At 40.4% G+C, this 15,844-nt stretch overlaps 1 protein-coding gene and 1 non-coding gene across 10 annotated transcripts in view; one reads left to right on the forward strand and one right to left on the reverse strand.

Annotated features, from left to right (window-relative positions):
• The window catches only part of SH3D19 (SH3 domain containing 19), a 201,254-nt gene that overhangs the window by 134,408 nt on the left and 51,002 nt on the right, over positions 1–15,844 (forward strand). For 4 of the 9 annotated variants that reach the window (XM_069556719.1, XM_069556722.1, XM_069556720.1 and 1 more), the window contains exons 3-5: positions 398–438; positions 12,438–12,478; positions 13,841–13,883. In XM_069556719.1, the coding sequence (XP_069412820.1) occupies positions 12,463–12,478; positions 13,841–13,883 (59 nt within the window). In that variant the 5' untranslated portion in view covers positions 398–438; positions 12,438–12,462. The remainder of the gene's footprint in view (positions 1–397; positions 439–12,437; positions 12,479–13,840; positions 13,884–15,844) is intronic. The other 5 variants (XM_069556718.1, XM_069556726.1, XM_069556727.1 and 2 more) reach the window with 2 other exon arrangements.
• Positions 7,950–8,075, reverse strand: LOC138422979 (U6atac minor spliceosomal RNA). Its single transcript, XR_011250091.1, has one exon. It is a non-coding gene; the product is annotated as a U6atac minor spliceosomal RNA (small nuclear RNA).

Consider the following 15,844-nt stretch of genomic DNA (forward strand, 5'->3'; position numbering starts at 1 on the left):
TTTTAAAAAATTATTTTAAAGTTTTAAGGCAAAGTTTTACTTCTGCTAGCCTCCTCAGTCCTCATAAAGCATCTTAAATAGCAGAGGCATTTTTTTTTTTTTTTGGTCATATTGCAAGACGTGCAGGATCTTAGTTACCTGAGCAGGGATCGAAACGTGCCCCCCTGCAGTAGAAGTGCAGATTCTTAACCACTGCACTGCCAAGGAAGTCCCTCAAAGGCAATTTTTTAAGTTGTTTAATTTGTGTTTTATAAATATGATAGTCCAGTAACTAATATATCAAACTGGCTGCTTGCAGCTATTTGCATCCCAGAAATGATCTGGCATTATAAATGATTCTGCTTTAAAAAGATTAATGAATGAATGTGTAATAACTTTTTTTTCTTTCTTTTTCTAGCCAAGGACCCTTGTCATCAATTAGAGCAGTAATCAAGAGATGTAAGTTTATTTTTCCTGCTCTGTATTTTCCACTGAAATAATTTTAAATGATGATTTAGATTTCCAGCAAATGATTGTATTTGATGAATCTTACAAATAATCTGACAAGAGTAGCTTCTCCTAAGGAGTAATAAACCATTTCAGACAAGCAGCTAGGTTTTCAAGATTATTTTCAACTTTTACTTATAAACCAGTTCCTGAGAACAGTATTTTTCTTTTAGAGAACGCACCTATTTTTAACAAATGTATTATCTAGTCAATTTTAATGATCTAATATAAATTGTAACTATTTTCCCTAGGTAGAGACATCTGATGGGTTTCAAAAACATTAGATCCTGTACTTTTTTACTGATTTGCTTCCATGCTATTTTTGTTTAACTCTATAAATGCTTATGGAGTTCCGCTTACGCTTCCACATGCATGACAGAAGTACTGTAACAGAACTCTCTCTAAAATGGTGCATTCATACTTCCTGACTTTACTTCTTGGTTAAAGCTTTAAAATTTGCTGTTGGCACAAGAGTTCAACATTCTTTTCAGTAAAAGGCTTTGCAAACATCTCTTTTCCAAATAGAACACGGATGGTGTGTGCTCAGTCACTCAGTCATGTCCAACTGTTTGTGACCCCATGGACTGTAGCCCCCCAGGCTCCTCTGTCCATGAGATTTCCCAGGCAAGAATACCGAAGTGGGTTGCCATTTCCCTCTCTAGGGAATCTTCCTGACCCAGAGATCGAACCCACGTCTCTTGCATCTCCTGCATTGGCAGGCAGATACTTTACCACTGCACCACCTGAATTAACCTGAATTATTTCAAAAAAAAAAAGAAAGGGATATTAAATGTTCTTTGCATTATTTGAGCTGAGGTCACCACCCTGAGGAGAAATATCCTGTTTTTAAAAAACATAACTTATAATATTTAGTATGAATTTAGGATACCCATAGGTGTGAAGAGCATGCATTTGAACCATTGCAGTGAATACTTTGTCAGGTGGCAACACAGAAAAGTGTTCCACATTTCCCATATTTAATTTTTTGATGATGGTCATGAATTGTAAAGGTGTGGGAATGCCACAGTGGATGTTGGTGGGAATTCATATATGAAATGAAAAGTTTATAATAGCTGTACATGCCTTAGAGCCCTTGGGGAAAGTGAGGGAGATGGGGCAGGAAAGGAATCTAGAAAGAAGAATAGGATTTCGAAATTAGGTAAGAGTTTCTTGCTAAAGGTATCAGTTCAGTTCAGTTGCTCAGTTGTGTCCGACTCTTTGCGACCCCATGAATTGCAGCACGCCAGGCCTCCCTGTCCATCACCAACTCCCAGAGTTCACTCAGACTCACGTCCATCGATTCAGTGATGCCATCCACCCATCTCATCCTCTGTCATCCCCTTTTCCTCCTGCCCCCAGTCCCTCCCAGCATCAGAGTCTTTTCCAATGAGTCAACTCTTTGCATGAGGTGGCCAAAGTACTGGAGTTTCAGCTTCAGCATCATTCCTTCCAAAGAAATCCCAGGGCTGATCTCCTTCAGAATGGACTGGTTGGATCTCCTTGCAGTCCAAGGGACTCTCAAGAGTCTTCTCCAACACCACAGTTCAAAAGCATCAATTCTTCGGTGCTCAGCTTTCTTCACAGTCCAACTCTCACATCCATACATGACCACTGGAAAAACCATAGCCTTGACAAGCTAAAGGTATAACTTGGGGTAATTAAGGTTATCTGTGTGTAAGCAAAACCCTGGAAGTAGCTCAATATTTAGGAAGGTAGTATTGGCAATCAATAGAAAAGGTGGGAGAAAAAATGAAACAAAAAAAAAACAAGAAATAGAGAAGGTGAAAAAGACAGAATCTTGTGAAACATCAGTATCTGAGATCAAGCTGTGCCTTTAAGGTTCTGTAGAGCTAGAGAGATGTGACCTCCTCTCAACCCCTGCCTTTGTTCTCTGACTTCTTACCTTGTTCTCTCCCTGTTGGATTTCAAGACCTCTTTTGGGGGGGATTTGTAATCCATACCTGATTTCCTACAGATCCTCCAGGATGGATCTTGCTTACCCTGAGGCCTCTGTACCATGCAAGGCTTAGGAGAGGTCGGCTAAGGAGGAGGGGGCCAAAAAAAGCTGGAAAAGAAGGATGCCAGTAATAGACAAACTCGGAGACAGCTGGATGTTAGTGGCCAAGGAAGGAGAGGTTTTCAAAAAGAATGAGTGAAAACCGCATACAGCTCTTAAACTGCTGCAGCAGGTGAGGGGACAGGTGGTGAGACTAGGGTGTGTGTGGTGGTCAAGAGGCCAGAAGTGAACTTTGAGAAGATAGGTTTGGGAGAATATTGAAGCTGGAAGCCGCACTTCATTTCAACAGTGAATGGAGCATGTGAAGTGGGGGCAGCTGGATAGGCTCCTCTTTCATGAACTGGGTAGAAAGAGAAGGAGAAGGATGGCGGGTCAAGCAGAGAGATCTGTGCACATGTATAGACTGTTTAGAAAGAAGCTTGGAGATGTTTGTAGGCCCTGAGGAAAGAGCCAGTGGGGAGACCACACTGTAGAGGAGAAGGGTGGAGAGGAAGAGATGAAGCAGGGCCCCAGAGGAGAGGGAAGGAGGGAGAAGATAAAACATAGGGAAATGCCTGCTTCAAGATGTCTTAAAAAAAAATAATAACCCAGTTGTCGTTTAATGTAGCACTCACTTTGTATACACTAAGGAACTCTGTGTTGGTTATATTTATTTTTGCTGTTTAGGCGAGAAGGGCAAGCAGATCCTTGGGTGCTGCCGTATAGAACAGAATGTAGAATAACTGCCATTCCCTCTCCATTCCCCTTTTTGTCCATCATATAAGAAAAAGGCATAAGCAGATTTTGTCTTTGTTGTTGTTGTTCAGTCACTAAGTCATGTCTGGCTCTTTGTAACCCCTGTGGATGGCAGCACACCAAGATCCTCTGTCCTCCACTATCTCCCTGAGCTTGCTAATTCATGTCCATTGATTCGGTGATGCTATCTAACCATCTCACCCTCTGTTGCCCTCTTCTCCTTTTGCCTTCAATCTTTCCCAGCATCAGGGTGTTTTCAAATGAGTCGACTCTTCACACCCGGTAGCCAAAGTATTGGAGCTTCAGCTTCAGCATCAGTCCTTCCAAAGAATATTCAGGGTTTATTTCCTTTAGGATTGACTGGTTTGATCTCCTTGCAGTTGAAGAGGCTCTTCAGAGTCTTCTCCAGCACCACAGTTCAAAAGCATCAGTTCTTCAGCAGTCAGCCTTCTTTATGGTTCAACTCTCTCACATTCATACATGACTACTGGAAAAACCGTAGCTTTACCATACAAACCCTTGTCGGCAAAGTGACGTCTCTGCTTTTAAATATGCTGTCTAGGTTTGTCTTAGCTTTTCTTCCAGGGAACAAGTGTCTTTTATTTCATGGCTGGAATCACCATCTGGAGCCCAAGAAAATAAAATCTGCCACTGCTTCCACTTTTTCCTCTTCTATTTGCCATGAAGTGATGAGATGGAATGCCATGATCTTAATTTTTTAAGTGCTGAATTTTAAGCTAGCTTTTTCACTCTCCTTATTCACCCTCATCAAGAAGCTCTTTAGTTCTTCTTCGCTTTCTGCCATTGGGGTGGTATTATCTGCATGTCTGAAGTTGTTGATATTTCTCCCAGCAGTCATGATTCCAGCTTGTGATTGATTCATCCCGGCATTTCACATGATGTACTCTGCATATGAGTTAAATAAGCAGAGTGATAATATACAGCCTTGACGTACTCCTTTCTCCATTTTGAACCAGTCGTTCCATATTCAGGTCTATCTGTTGCTTCTTGACCTGCTTACAGGTTTCTCAGAAGGCACGTAAGGTGGTCTGACCCTCCCATCTCTCTAAGAATTTTCCACAGTTCATTGTGATGCACACAGTCAAAGGCTTTAGCATAGTCAGTGAAACAGAAGCAGGTGATTTCTGGAACTCTCTTGCTTTCTTCATGATCCAATGACTGTTGACAGTTTGTTCTCTGGTTCCTCTGCCTCTTTGAAACCCAGCTTGTACATCTGGAAGTTCTCCGTTCACATAATGTTGAAGGCTAGCTTGAAGGATTTGGAGTATAACCTTGCTTGCATGTAAAATGAGCACAATTGCACAGTAGTTTGAACATTCTTTGGAATTGGAATAAAACTGATCTTTTCCAGTCTTGTGGCCTCTGCTGAGTTTTCCAAATTTGCTGATATATTGAGTGCAGCACTTTAACAGCATCATCTTTTGGATTTAAGTAGCTCAGCTGGAATTCTATCACCTCCTCTAGCTTTGTTATAGTAATGCTTCCTAAGGCCCACTTGACTTGACACTTCAAGATATCCAGCCTAAGGGAGTGACCACACCATTGTGCTTACCCTGATCGTTAAGATCTTTCTTGGACAGTTCTGTGTATTCTTGCCACCTCTTCTTCATCTTTTCTGCTTCTCTTAGGTCATTACTGTCTCTGTCCTTTATTGTTCCCATCCTTGCATGAAGTATCCCCTTGATATCTCTAATTTTCTTGAAGAGATCTCTAGTCTTTCCCATTCTGTTGTTTTCCTCTGTTTCTTTGCATTGTTCATTTAAGACAGCTTTCTTATCTCTCCATGTTATTCTCTGGAACTCTATGTTCAGTTGGGTTTATCTTTCCGTTTATCTCTTTTCCAGTCCTGTGACCACTGCTGAGTTTTCAAATTTGCTGGCATATTGAGTGTATCAGTTTCACAACATCATCTTTTACGATGTTAAATAGCTCAGCTGGAATTCCGTCACCTCCACTAACTTTGTTCTTAGTGATGCTTCCGAAGGGCCTCTTGACTTCTTCGCACTCCAGGATGTCTGGCTCTAGGCGAGTGGTCACACCATCATGGTTATCTGGGTCATTACGATCTTTATTGCACAGTTCTTCTGTGTATTCTTGCCACCTCTTCTTAATATCTTCTGCTTCTTTTAGGTCCATACTGTTTCTGTCCTTTATTGTGCCCACCTTTGTATGAAATGTTCCCTTGGTATCTCCAATTTTCTTGAAGAGATTTCTAGTCTTTCCCATTCTATTGTTTTCCTCTATTTCTTTGCATTGATCACTGAGGAAGGCTTTCTTACTTCACCTTGTTATTCTTTGGAACTCTGCATTCAGATGGGTATATCTTTCCTTTTGTCCTTTGCTTTTCACTTCTCTTCTTTTCTCAGCTATTTGTAAGGCCTCCTCAGACAACTGTTTTGACTTTTTGCATTTCTTTTTCCTGGGGATGGTCTTAATCACTGCCTCCTGTACAATGTCACGAACCTACATCCATAATTCTTCAGGCACTCTATCAGACCTAATCCCTTGACTATTTGTCACTTCTACTGTATAATTGTAAGGAATTTGATTTAGGTCATACCTGAATGGTCTAGTGGTTTTCCCTACTTTCTTCAATTTAAGTCTGAATTTGGCAATAAAGTGTTCATGATCTGAGCCACAGTCCGCTTGTTTTGGCTGACTATATAGAGTTTCTCCATCTTCAACTGCAAGGAATATAATCAGTCTGATTTCAGCATTGACCATATGGTGATGTCCATGTGTAGAGTCGTCTCTTGTGTCGTTGGAAGAGGGTGTTCGCTCTGACGACTGCAAAACTCTTTGACAAAAGAGTTAGCCTTTGCCCTGCTTCATTTTGTACTCTAAGGCCAAACTTGCCTGTTAGTCCAGGTATCTCTTGACTTCCTACTTGTGCATTCCAGTCCCCTATGACAAAAAGGACATCTTTTTTTGGTGTTAGTTCTAGAAGGTCTTGTATACGTCTTCATAGAATCGTTCAACTTCAGCTTCTTTGACATTAATGGTTCTGGCATAGACTTGGATTGAATGGTTTGCCTTGGAAAACTAACAGAGATCATTCTGTCATTTTTGAGATTGCACCCAAGTACTGCATTTCAGACTCTTTTGTTGACTATAAGAGATACTCCATTTCTTCTAAGGGATCCTTGCCCACAGTCAGTCAGTCAGTTCAGTCTCTAAGTCATGTCTAACTCTTTGTGGCCCACACGGACTGCAGCACGCCAGGCTTCCCTATCCATCACCAACTCCCGGAGCTTGTTCATCCTCTTGTCCATCAAGTCGGTGATGCCATCTCATCCTCTGTCATCCCCTTTTCCTCTTGCCTTCATCTTTCCCTGCATCAGGGTCTTTTCTAATGAGTCAGTTCTTCGCATCAGGTGGCCAAAGTATTGGAGCTTCAGCTTCAGCATCAGTCCTTCCAATGAATATTCAGGACTGATTTTCTTTAGGATGGACTGGTTTGATCTTGCTGTCCAAGGGACCTTCAAAAGTCTTCTCCAACACCAAAGTTCAAAAGCATCAATTCTTCGGTGCTTAGCTTTCTTTATAGTCTAAGTCTCACATCCATACGTGAATACTAGAAAAATATAGCTTTGACTAGATGGACCTTTGTCAGCTAAATAAGGTCTCTGCTTTTTAATATGCTGTCTAGGTTACTCCTAGCTTTTTCCCCCCAAGGAACAAGCATCTTTTAATTTCATGGCTGCAGTTACCATCTGCAGTGATTTTGGAGCCCAAAAAACTAAAGTCTCTCACTGTTTCCATTGTTTCCCCATCTATTTGCCATGAAGTGATGGGACTGGCTGCCATGATATTAGTTTCTTGAATGTTGAGTTTTTAGCCAGCATTTTCACTTTCCTCTTTCACTTTCATCAAGAGGCTCTTCAGTTCCTCTTCACTTTCTTCCATAAGGGTGGTGTCATCTGCATCTCTAAGGTTATTGAAAGTCCTCCTGGCAATCTTGATTCCAGCTTGTGCTTCAGCCAGCCTGGCATTTCACATGATGTACTCTGCATATAAGTTAAATAAGCGGAGTGACAATATACAGCCTTGATGTACTCCTTTCCCAATTTAGAACCAGTCTGTTGTTCAGTGTCTGGTTCTAACTCTTGCTTTGACCTGCATTTAGGTTTCTCAGGAGGCAGGTAAGGTAGTCTGGTATTCTCATTTCTTTAAGAATTTTCCACAGTTTGTTGTGATCCACAGAGTTAAAGGCTTTAGTGTAGTCAGTGAATCAGAAGTAGATGCTTCTCTGGAACTTTCTTGTTTTGTCTGTGATACAACGGACGTTGGCAACTTGATCTCTGGTTCCTCTGGATCTTTTTTTTTTTTTTTTTTTTTTTTAGTTTTTTATTTTTTACATTTTAAAATCTTTAATTCTTACATGCATTCCCAAACATGAACCCTCCTCCCACCTCCCTCCCCATAACATCTTTCTGGGTCATCCCCGTGCACCAGCCCCAAGCATGCTGCATCCTGCGTCAGACATAGACTGGCGATTCAATTCACATGATAGTATACATGTTAGAATGTCATTCTCCCAAATCATCCCACCCTCTCCCTCTCCCTCTGAGTCCAAAAGTCCGTTATACACATCTGTGTCTCTTTCCCTGTCTTGCATACAGGGTCGTCATTGCCATCTTCCTAAATTCCATATATATGTGTTAGTATACTGTATTGGTGTTTTTCTTTCTAAAAACAGTGGTTAGATGCCACGAAGTAGGTGGCAATGCCTTAACCATATGCGTGTTGTTAGGCCCGAGAGCCTCTTCCATCCTTGTCAAGGGGAGTGCTAACCTTCTCTCCTTTCATACAACACTCCTCTGGATCTTTGAAACCCAGCTTGTACATCCGGAAGTTCTCAGTTCACATAATACAGAAGCCTAGCTTGAAGGATTTTGAGTACAACCTTTCTTGCATGTGAAATGAGCGCAATCATACAGTAGTTTGAACATTCTTTGGCATTGCCCTTGTTTGGGATTGAAATGAAAACTGATCTTTTCCAGTCCTGTGGCTGAAAGCTGAGCTCCCCACGTTGGTAGATGTCCAATATGCTACTGGAGAAGAGTGGAGAAATAGCTCCAGAAAGAATGAAGAGGCTGAGTCAAAGTGAAAACAGCACCCAGTTTTGGATGTGACTGGTGATGGAAGTGAAATCTCATGTTGTAAAGAACAATATTGCGTAGGGTCCTGGAATTTAGGTCCATCAGTCAAGGAAAATTGGAAGTAGTCAAACAGATGGCAAAGTGAGGATCAACCTTTTAGAAATCAGTGAACTAAAATGAATCAGAATGGGCAAATTTAATTCAGATGACCATTACATCTACTACTGTGGGCAACATCTGTTGGATCCTAGAAAAAGCAAGAGAATTCCAGAAAAATGTCTTCTTCTGCTTTATTGACTATGCCAAAGCCTTTAACTGTGTGGATCACAGCAAACTGTGGAAAATTCTTCAAGAGATGGGAATACCAGACCACCCTACCTGCCTCCTGAGAAATCTGTATGCAGGTCAAGAAGCAACAGTTAGAACCAGACATGAAACAATGGTTGGATGGCATCACCGGTTGGATGGCATCACCGACTCGATGGACATGAATTTGAGCAAGCTCTGGGAGTTGGTGATGGACAGGGAAGCCTGTGTGCTGCAGTCCATGGGGTCACAGAGTCAGATATGACTGAGCAACTGAACTGAACTGGAACAACGGACTGGTTCTAAATTGGGAAAGAAATACATCAAGGCTATATATTATTACCCTGCGTATTTAACTTATGTGCAGAGTACATATGAGCGACTGAACTGAACTGAACTAAACTTGTCCCTTGCCTTTCTTGTCTCTTATTTTCTCAGCTATTTTTAAGGCCTCTTCAGACAACCGCTTTGCCTTCTTGCATTTTTGTTCTTTGCGACGGTTTTGGTCACCGCTTCCTGAACAGTGTTCCGAACCTCATCCATAGTTCTTGAGGCACTCTGGCTACTAGATCTAATCCCTTGAATCTATTTGTCACCTCCACTGTGATCTAAGTCATACCTGAATAGCCTAGTGGTTTTTCCTACTTTTTTAAATTTAAGTCTGAATTTTGCAATAAGGAGCTCATGATCTGAGCCACGGTCACTTCCAAGTCTTGTTTTTGCTGACTGTATAGTGTTTCTCCATCTTTGGCTGCAAAGAACATAGTCAGTCTGATTTTAGTATTGTGTTGTTGGGAAAAGGTTTTGCTATGACCAGTGTATTCTCTTGACAAAACTCTTTGAGCCTTTGCCCTGCTTCATTTTGTATTTCAAGCCCAATCTTACCTGTTATTCTGGGGATCTCTTGATTCCTTACATTTGCATTCCAGTCCCCTATGATGAAAAGGACATTTTCTTTTTTTGGTGTTATTTCTAGAAGGTGTCATAGGTCTTCATAGAACTAGTCAACTTCAGCTTCTTCAACATCAGTGGTTGGGGTATAGACTTGGATTACTGTGATATTGAATGGTTTGCCTTGGAAACAAACCAAGATCATTCTGTCATTTTTGAGACTGCATGCACGTACTGCATTTTGGACTCTTGTTGACTATGAGGGCTACTCTATTTCTTCCAAGGGATTCTTGCCCACAGTAGTGTATGTAATGGTCATCTGAATTAAATTCACCCATTCCCATACATTTTAGTTCATCTCCTGCTTGACCATATCCAATATACCTTGATTCATGGGCCTAACAGTCTGGATTCCTATGCAGTATTGTTCTTAACAGCATCAGACTTTACTTTTACCACCAGCCACAACTGAGTGTCATTTCTGCTCTGGCCCAGCTGCTTCATTCTTACTGGAGCTATTACTAATTGCCCTCTGCTCTTCCCTAGTAGCGTATTGGAGGCCTTCTGACCTGCAGAGCTCATCCCGGTGTCATATCTTTTTTCCTTTGCATACTGTCTGTGGGATTCTCCAGGCAAGAATACTGGGGTGGTTTGCCATTCCCTCCTCCAGTGGGTCATGTTTTGTCAGAACTCTCCACTACGACCCATCTGCATGGCATGGCTCATAGCTGCACTGAGTTACGTACGCCCCTTTGCAACGATAAGGGAGTGATCTGTGAAGGATATCCTTAAAACAACCCTAATAAAGTAGGTATTATTTTCTTCATTTTATACGCTGAGCAAATCAAAGTCATCCGGATCATGGGTGCTTTCTTTCCTGCAGTAGCTTGCCATTCCCTCCTCCAGTGGACCTCATTTTGTCAGAACTCTTCACTGTGACTCGTCCATGTTGGTAGGCCCTGCATGGTAGCATGGCTCATAGCTTCACTGTGTTATACAAGCCCCTTAGCTATGTCAAGGCTGTGATCCATGAAGTGGAAATTGTGTCTTACCCAACCCAATAAAATGTTTGCTTTCTTATCCTAGACTTAGTCATCTATTCTTGACAAGGAAGAGACCTTATCATATTTTGAAAGCAATATTCCTTAACTGATTGTATTTTAAATTCTTTCATAATGATTTTGGATCCAGTCAAGTCTTGAGATTCTTCTTTTTGTGTTCATTCTTGTGAACACTAAATATTTTGGGCAGAGTTCTTGAACGTGTTCTATGCGGATACATGTGGAAATTCATGCTTTTCCTTTCATTAACTTTTTAAGAGGAAATTATTCTTTGAAATTCACAGACGTAGCTAATATTCATTGCTTTCTATGAGTCAGCAACTGTTCATTTACATTATAAAATAACGGCCAGCATGGTGGGAGTTAACCCCATTTTACAGATGGGGATACTGAATCTAGGAGATTAAATGGCTTTATGAGATAGGTCATGAAGACTTCCTGACTTCAAGGACCTTTTGAGCTTTCCACTCCAAGGGCATTCCTGTTATGTCAAATGCCTCTAGTTTATACTCTGTCTGAAGGAAATGTAGTTAGTATTTTTATTATTGTGATTTTTATTGGGAAAGTAGTACTATAGCAAAGATGCTTGTAATATAATCCTTCTATATGTTTATTTCTCCTGCCTATCATTTAGTTGATATTTTTGAATTATTTAGAATTATTTAAACTCCTGGCTCCTCAAGGAGTTTAACTGGTCATTCTCCTCATCTGTGAGGTTGGAGAAGGATGGTCATTAAGGGTCCATCCAGATGTATGACCCTGTTGGAACTTAGGAGAGTTCGTTATTAGCAATAATATTGCAAATCCAGAGCTCAATCTTTTATAAACAGCTGGATATGAATTTCCTTTGTACTGAGAATTTAGCCATATGAACTGAAAACTTGGTGAATAATTCATGGAACAATAGGCGTTTCACTAAGAAAACCTTGCCTTAGTTCTGTGGCCTTAATCCAAAATGCACGCAAGACTGGCAGTGTGTGGCAGAGGTCAAAAGGAGCATGTCGTTCTGTGGGGCCATGGTGGCAAATTTGATTCTCCTGGCAACAACCAGATCAAATCTGTTTAATCTGGTGAAATGAGAATGAGATTAAGCAGACAGCTGAGAAATTAACAGGAAGATTGTGAGGCACTATGTGAAAATCTGCCTTGAAAATCTGAAGTGTTTCTAGCTGCTAAACTTGTTCACTGACAAAAAGTGCCAGTCATCCTATAGAGAAAAGAGATTTCAAAGATGAGGGAGTGTGAGGGGGAAAATTCAGAGCAGGAGAGGGGAGAGGAGTGGTTCTGCAAGACTGTGGAGGAGGCCTGTAAGTAGGATTAGGGGGCCTTCAGTCCCCTCGTCCTGCTCCATCAGTGTGGGAGCTCCAGTCTGCTTGCTGAGGGCGGGGGCGTTACTAACAACCGCTGGTGTGAAGGGGCAGAGTCAAGTGAAAAGCCACCAATTTGAAAGATGTAAATTGACTACTGAATTACCTTTTACATATTATTGATACTTTAAAATTGATCCCGGTTGAAGTAGCAAATTGATTTTGTAAAATGATTCTTTTTTTTTTTGCTAAAAACTGTAGGAAGACTTTTTTACCCACCCCACCCCCCCCACCCCCCGTGGTTATGTGTGTGGTATCCTGCCTGCAACATAATTCTTTAGTCTCTGAAACTATGGCTCATCAACTTTTCCTTTTTCTCGAAATGCAGAGGGGGAGAAACAGTGGCATGGCAAGACAGTTTTGCTGCTGAATTCCTTGTAGAGCTTAGGCAACTGGGTTCACTCTTTTTTCTCCCTTTCTTCTTCTGTAACCCCTTCTTTTTTTCCTTTAGCATTCATGAATAGTACACAGCAAAAATGCCCCGTGGAAGAGGTATGTTTGTGATGATACATAACATGATGTCTTTTAAAAGTGCTGTGCCTGCTGATTCTGGCTTTAGTGATCGTGGTGATGTGATTGTAGCTAACTTGGTGAGCCTCTGACTTAATGAAACCATTCTTACAAATCAGACCTGCTGCTCAGAGCTTCAGCTTCTCTGTACTCTTTTTCCAGTAGAGAAAATATACCTCAACTTGGTTTAACTCTTGATAGACATGTCCTAGTCGGTCACACCGGTTGATGATAGGAGGTCAGAACATCCTCCAACTCGAGATCCAAGGGTTTTGGTTTCAGGTGTTAGGTTTGCTTTGCTAACCCCATGCAGGATCCGCTGTCACAGCGCCAGCCCCAGCCTAAATTTCATCCCCTTTCCCATCTCTGCCCCTGCCTTCTGCTTGGGCAGCCTCCTGGATCAGAGAGAACCAGAACTTAACAGGAGGAAGAAAGATTCATACCTTCAACCTGTTCAAATCAAAAGAACTAAAAAAGTAGAATAGCAAAGAGACATAGGAAGTAGAAATAGTTGATATCTGAAACAAATCCCCCTTTGTCCACAAATTTTTTACCATACACTATTTGATTTTTTTAAGGCATCTTTTAAATGTGCTTCTTAAAATAGGAATACTGTTCTCTGTTACACATGTGTGTGTAATAGTGACCCCATGTGTGACACATTTTCCAAGTCATCTGGTTAATACAGAATTTAATTTTTAGATAAAATTTAGAAAAATGTAATCCATCTAGTTTTTAGAGTTTGAGGTTTAAGGGAAAAGTTAGTGCTGCATGTACAATAATAGTCTCTAAACATGTTTATAAAAGTGATTTGAACACTTTTTGCATGTATTATCTCTTAATTTAAGTAACAAAACAACTTAACCTCGTAAAACTCAAGAAAAATGAGAAAATAGTTGGAAATTTGACCACTTCCACTCTCATTATAATAGACTTATAAACAAATATCACAAAAGCATACTCATATGGATTAGAATAGATATTTAAAATTTTTTTCTGCCCATTGTTATTTCCTGTCATCATAATACTCTTACCAGGCAGTTTCTACTTAATAGCTGTCTGCTTTGTTCATTCTTCAAATTATTTTCAGAACCACAGAACGTGCTTTGGAATGTTTTTGAAATCTATATTTTCTTATGCAACTCAAATATATAACTTAATTAACTTTATGCCATATGAGAGGATTGTTTTGATTTGCTTTTCTACTTATGGGTGATAAAATTCGTATGTTCTATCTAATGTCAGTTATCAGCTAACTTTTTCCAAAACTGTATCCTGTAAAAGTTTAAACCTTTATTCAACGTATGAATTTTGTACTATATCAGAGTATTGTTTCTTTTGTAGCTTCTCGGACTTCTATTCAGAGTGAGCTTCATCGGGATAGGAGGTATGGTTATATTTATAGTAGAGGACATATATTCTGCTAATTATGAAGTAAAAGTATCATCAGTTAACAAACTGCATATTTTTCTCATAAACAGTATATTACAATGTTCTACCTCATCAATACATTTTCTAAATTAATCTACAAGTTTGAATGATGGTTTCTCTTGAGAAAAGAGGCAGTACAAGCCTGAAAATGGTCTTTTGACAGTAATCATTTACTGAAGTCAGTTTCAGAATGTTTATTAAGCAATTGCTATATGGAAAGCATTGCTGTAAATGCTTCAATGACATGCTTTGTACCTCATAGTTACTTAATAAATATCCCATGGATGAATGAACTGATGACAGGATAGAAAACTGAATAAAGGAAAGATAAAGAAAGGAAAAGTCAGGTAAGCTAGATAGATAGCAAGTGAATAAAAAAGGCTAGATGCCTGGTGGGTGGGGGGGCAGGGAGGAGTGAGTCACTGTACAGATAGAAGGAAGGACCAACGGATGGACCGATGGTAGGATGGGTGGGAGGGTGGACAGGCAGATGAGTAGAAAGGTAGATTTATTGTCCCTGCTTTCAAATTTCTTAAAATATAGTGTAATGAACAGGGACTTTAACCAAGTTCAAATCCTGACTTCGCTGTCTCACCCTATGACCTCGGGCAAGCTCCTTAACCTTTCTTAGTTTGTGTATCCTCGCCTTTAAAATACATCATAGGGTTGGCATGAGGGCTAATACATGTATAGTGGTTAACATTTATTAACTAGTAGCTCACTATCTAGATAAAAGCTATATAATCAGAGAAGGCAATGGCACCCCACTCCAGTACTCTTGCCTGGAAAATCCCATGGGCGGAGGAGCCTGGTAGGCTGCAGTCCATGGGGTCGCTAGGAGTCGGACACGACTGAGCAACTTCACTTTCACTTTTTACTTTCATGCATTGGAGAAGGCAATGGCACCCCACTCCAGTGTTCTTGCCTGGAGAATCCCAGGGACTGGGGAGCCTGGTGGGCTGCCGTCTCTGGGGTCACATAGAGTCAGACACGACTGAAGCGACTTAGCAGCAGCAAACACTGAAATGACTCTTGGATTCCACAGAGGGAAGTGAAAGTTTATTGTGCTGCACTTAGCGTTATATCTAAGAGGGCTGAGGGCTAAATGCAATTTGTGAAGCAATTTTTCTAGCTCTTAATACATGCTCATTACAGAAAGTAGTGGAAAACTAAGAAAAATATAAAGAATAAAACACAGCTTATTCACTCTCCTGTGTAAAGACAGCAACAGTTAGTAACTTTAAATAGTACATTCCAGATTATGAAGATAGGTAGCTAGATTCTGTACATACACCTCAGAACCTGTCTTTTCTTCATAATTAGATCTGGTGATTATAGGTCCCTTTGTGAATGCAATTTCTTCCAATATATGACTTTTGTGATTAAATAATATTTGTGAGGTGATCATATACTTTGTTTAATCATTTTTCTCATTGAAATATGTTCTTATTTCAGTTATTTGTCCTAATAAATAATTCTTATTATTTTAATTTTTTAAGCTGTAAGCAGAGGTTCTTAGGGAATACGGTTCAAACAAAATCAATGGGCAGGTTCTGCTGTTTCACAAGCTAGCATGAGAATGTGTGTACATGTGCAGTTTTGATAATGGCAGTGCATTTTATTTTTATTTTCCATAGAGTACCAGAGAAAGGCAGAGCAGGTCACCATCACACTTATTTGTTAGATGAGAAAAGTGAGGCTCAAGAGAGGTTGATGAGTTTGCTCAGAGTCAGGCAATTGGTATTTGTTATGAAAGCAGGTTGAAGGTTAAACATGAGATCAGAGAATCAGCTTAAGAAAATAATGAAAGAAGCCACACCTAAATCACTGTGGCTCCTCAGGACTGAGGATTAATCATCAGATTCATATACAAACTGACCAGGAACACAGAAGCACACATCAGGGTCTAGAAGTGAA

Source organism: Ovis canadensis, chromosome 17, assembly GCF_042477335.2.
Source record: "Ovis canadensis isolate MfBH-ARS-UI-01 breed Bighorn chromosome 17, ARS-UI_OviCan_v2, whole genome shotgun sequence".
Taxonomy (NCBI): domain Eukaryota; kingdom Metazoa; phylum Chordata; class Mammalia; order Artiodactyla; family Bovidae; genus Ovis; species Ovis canadensis.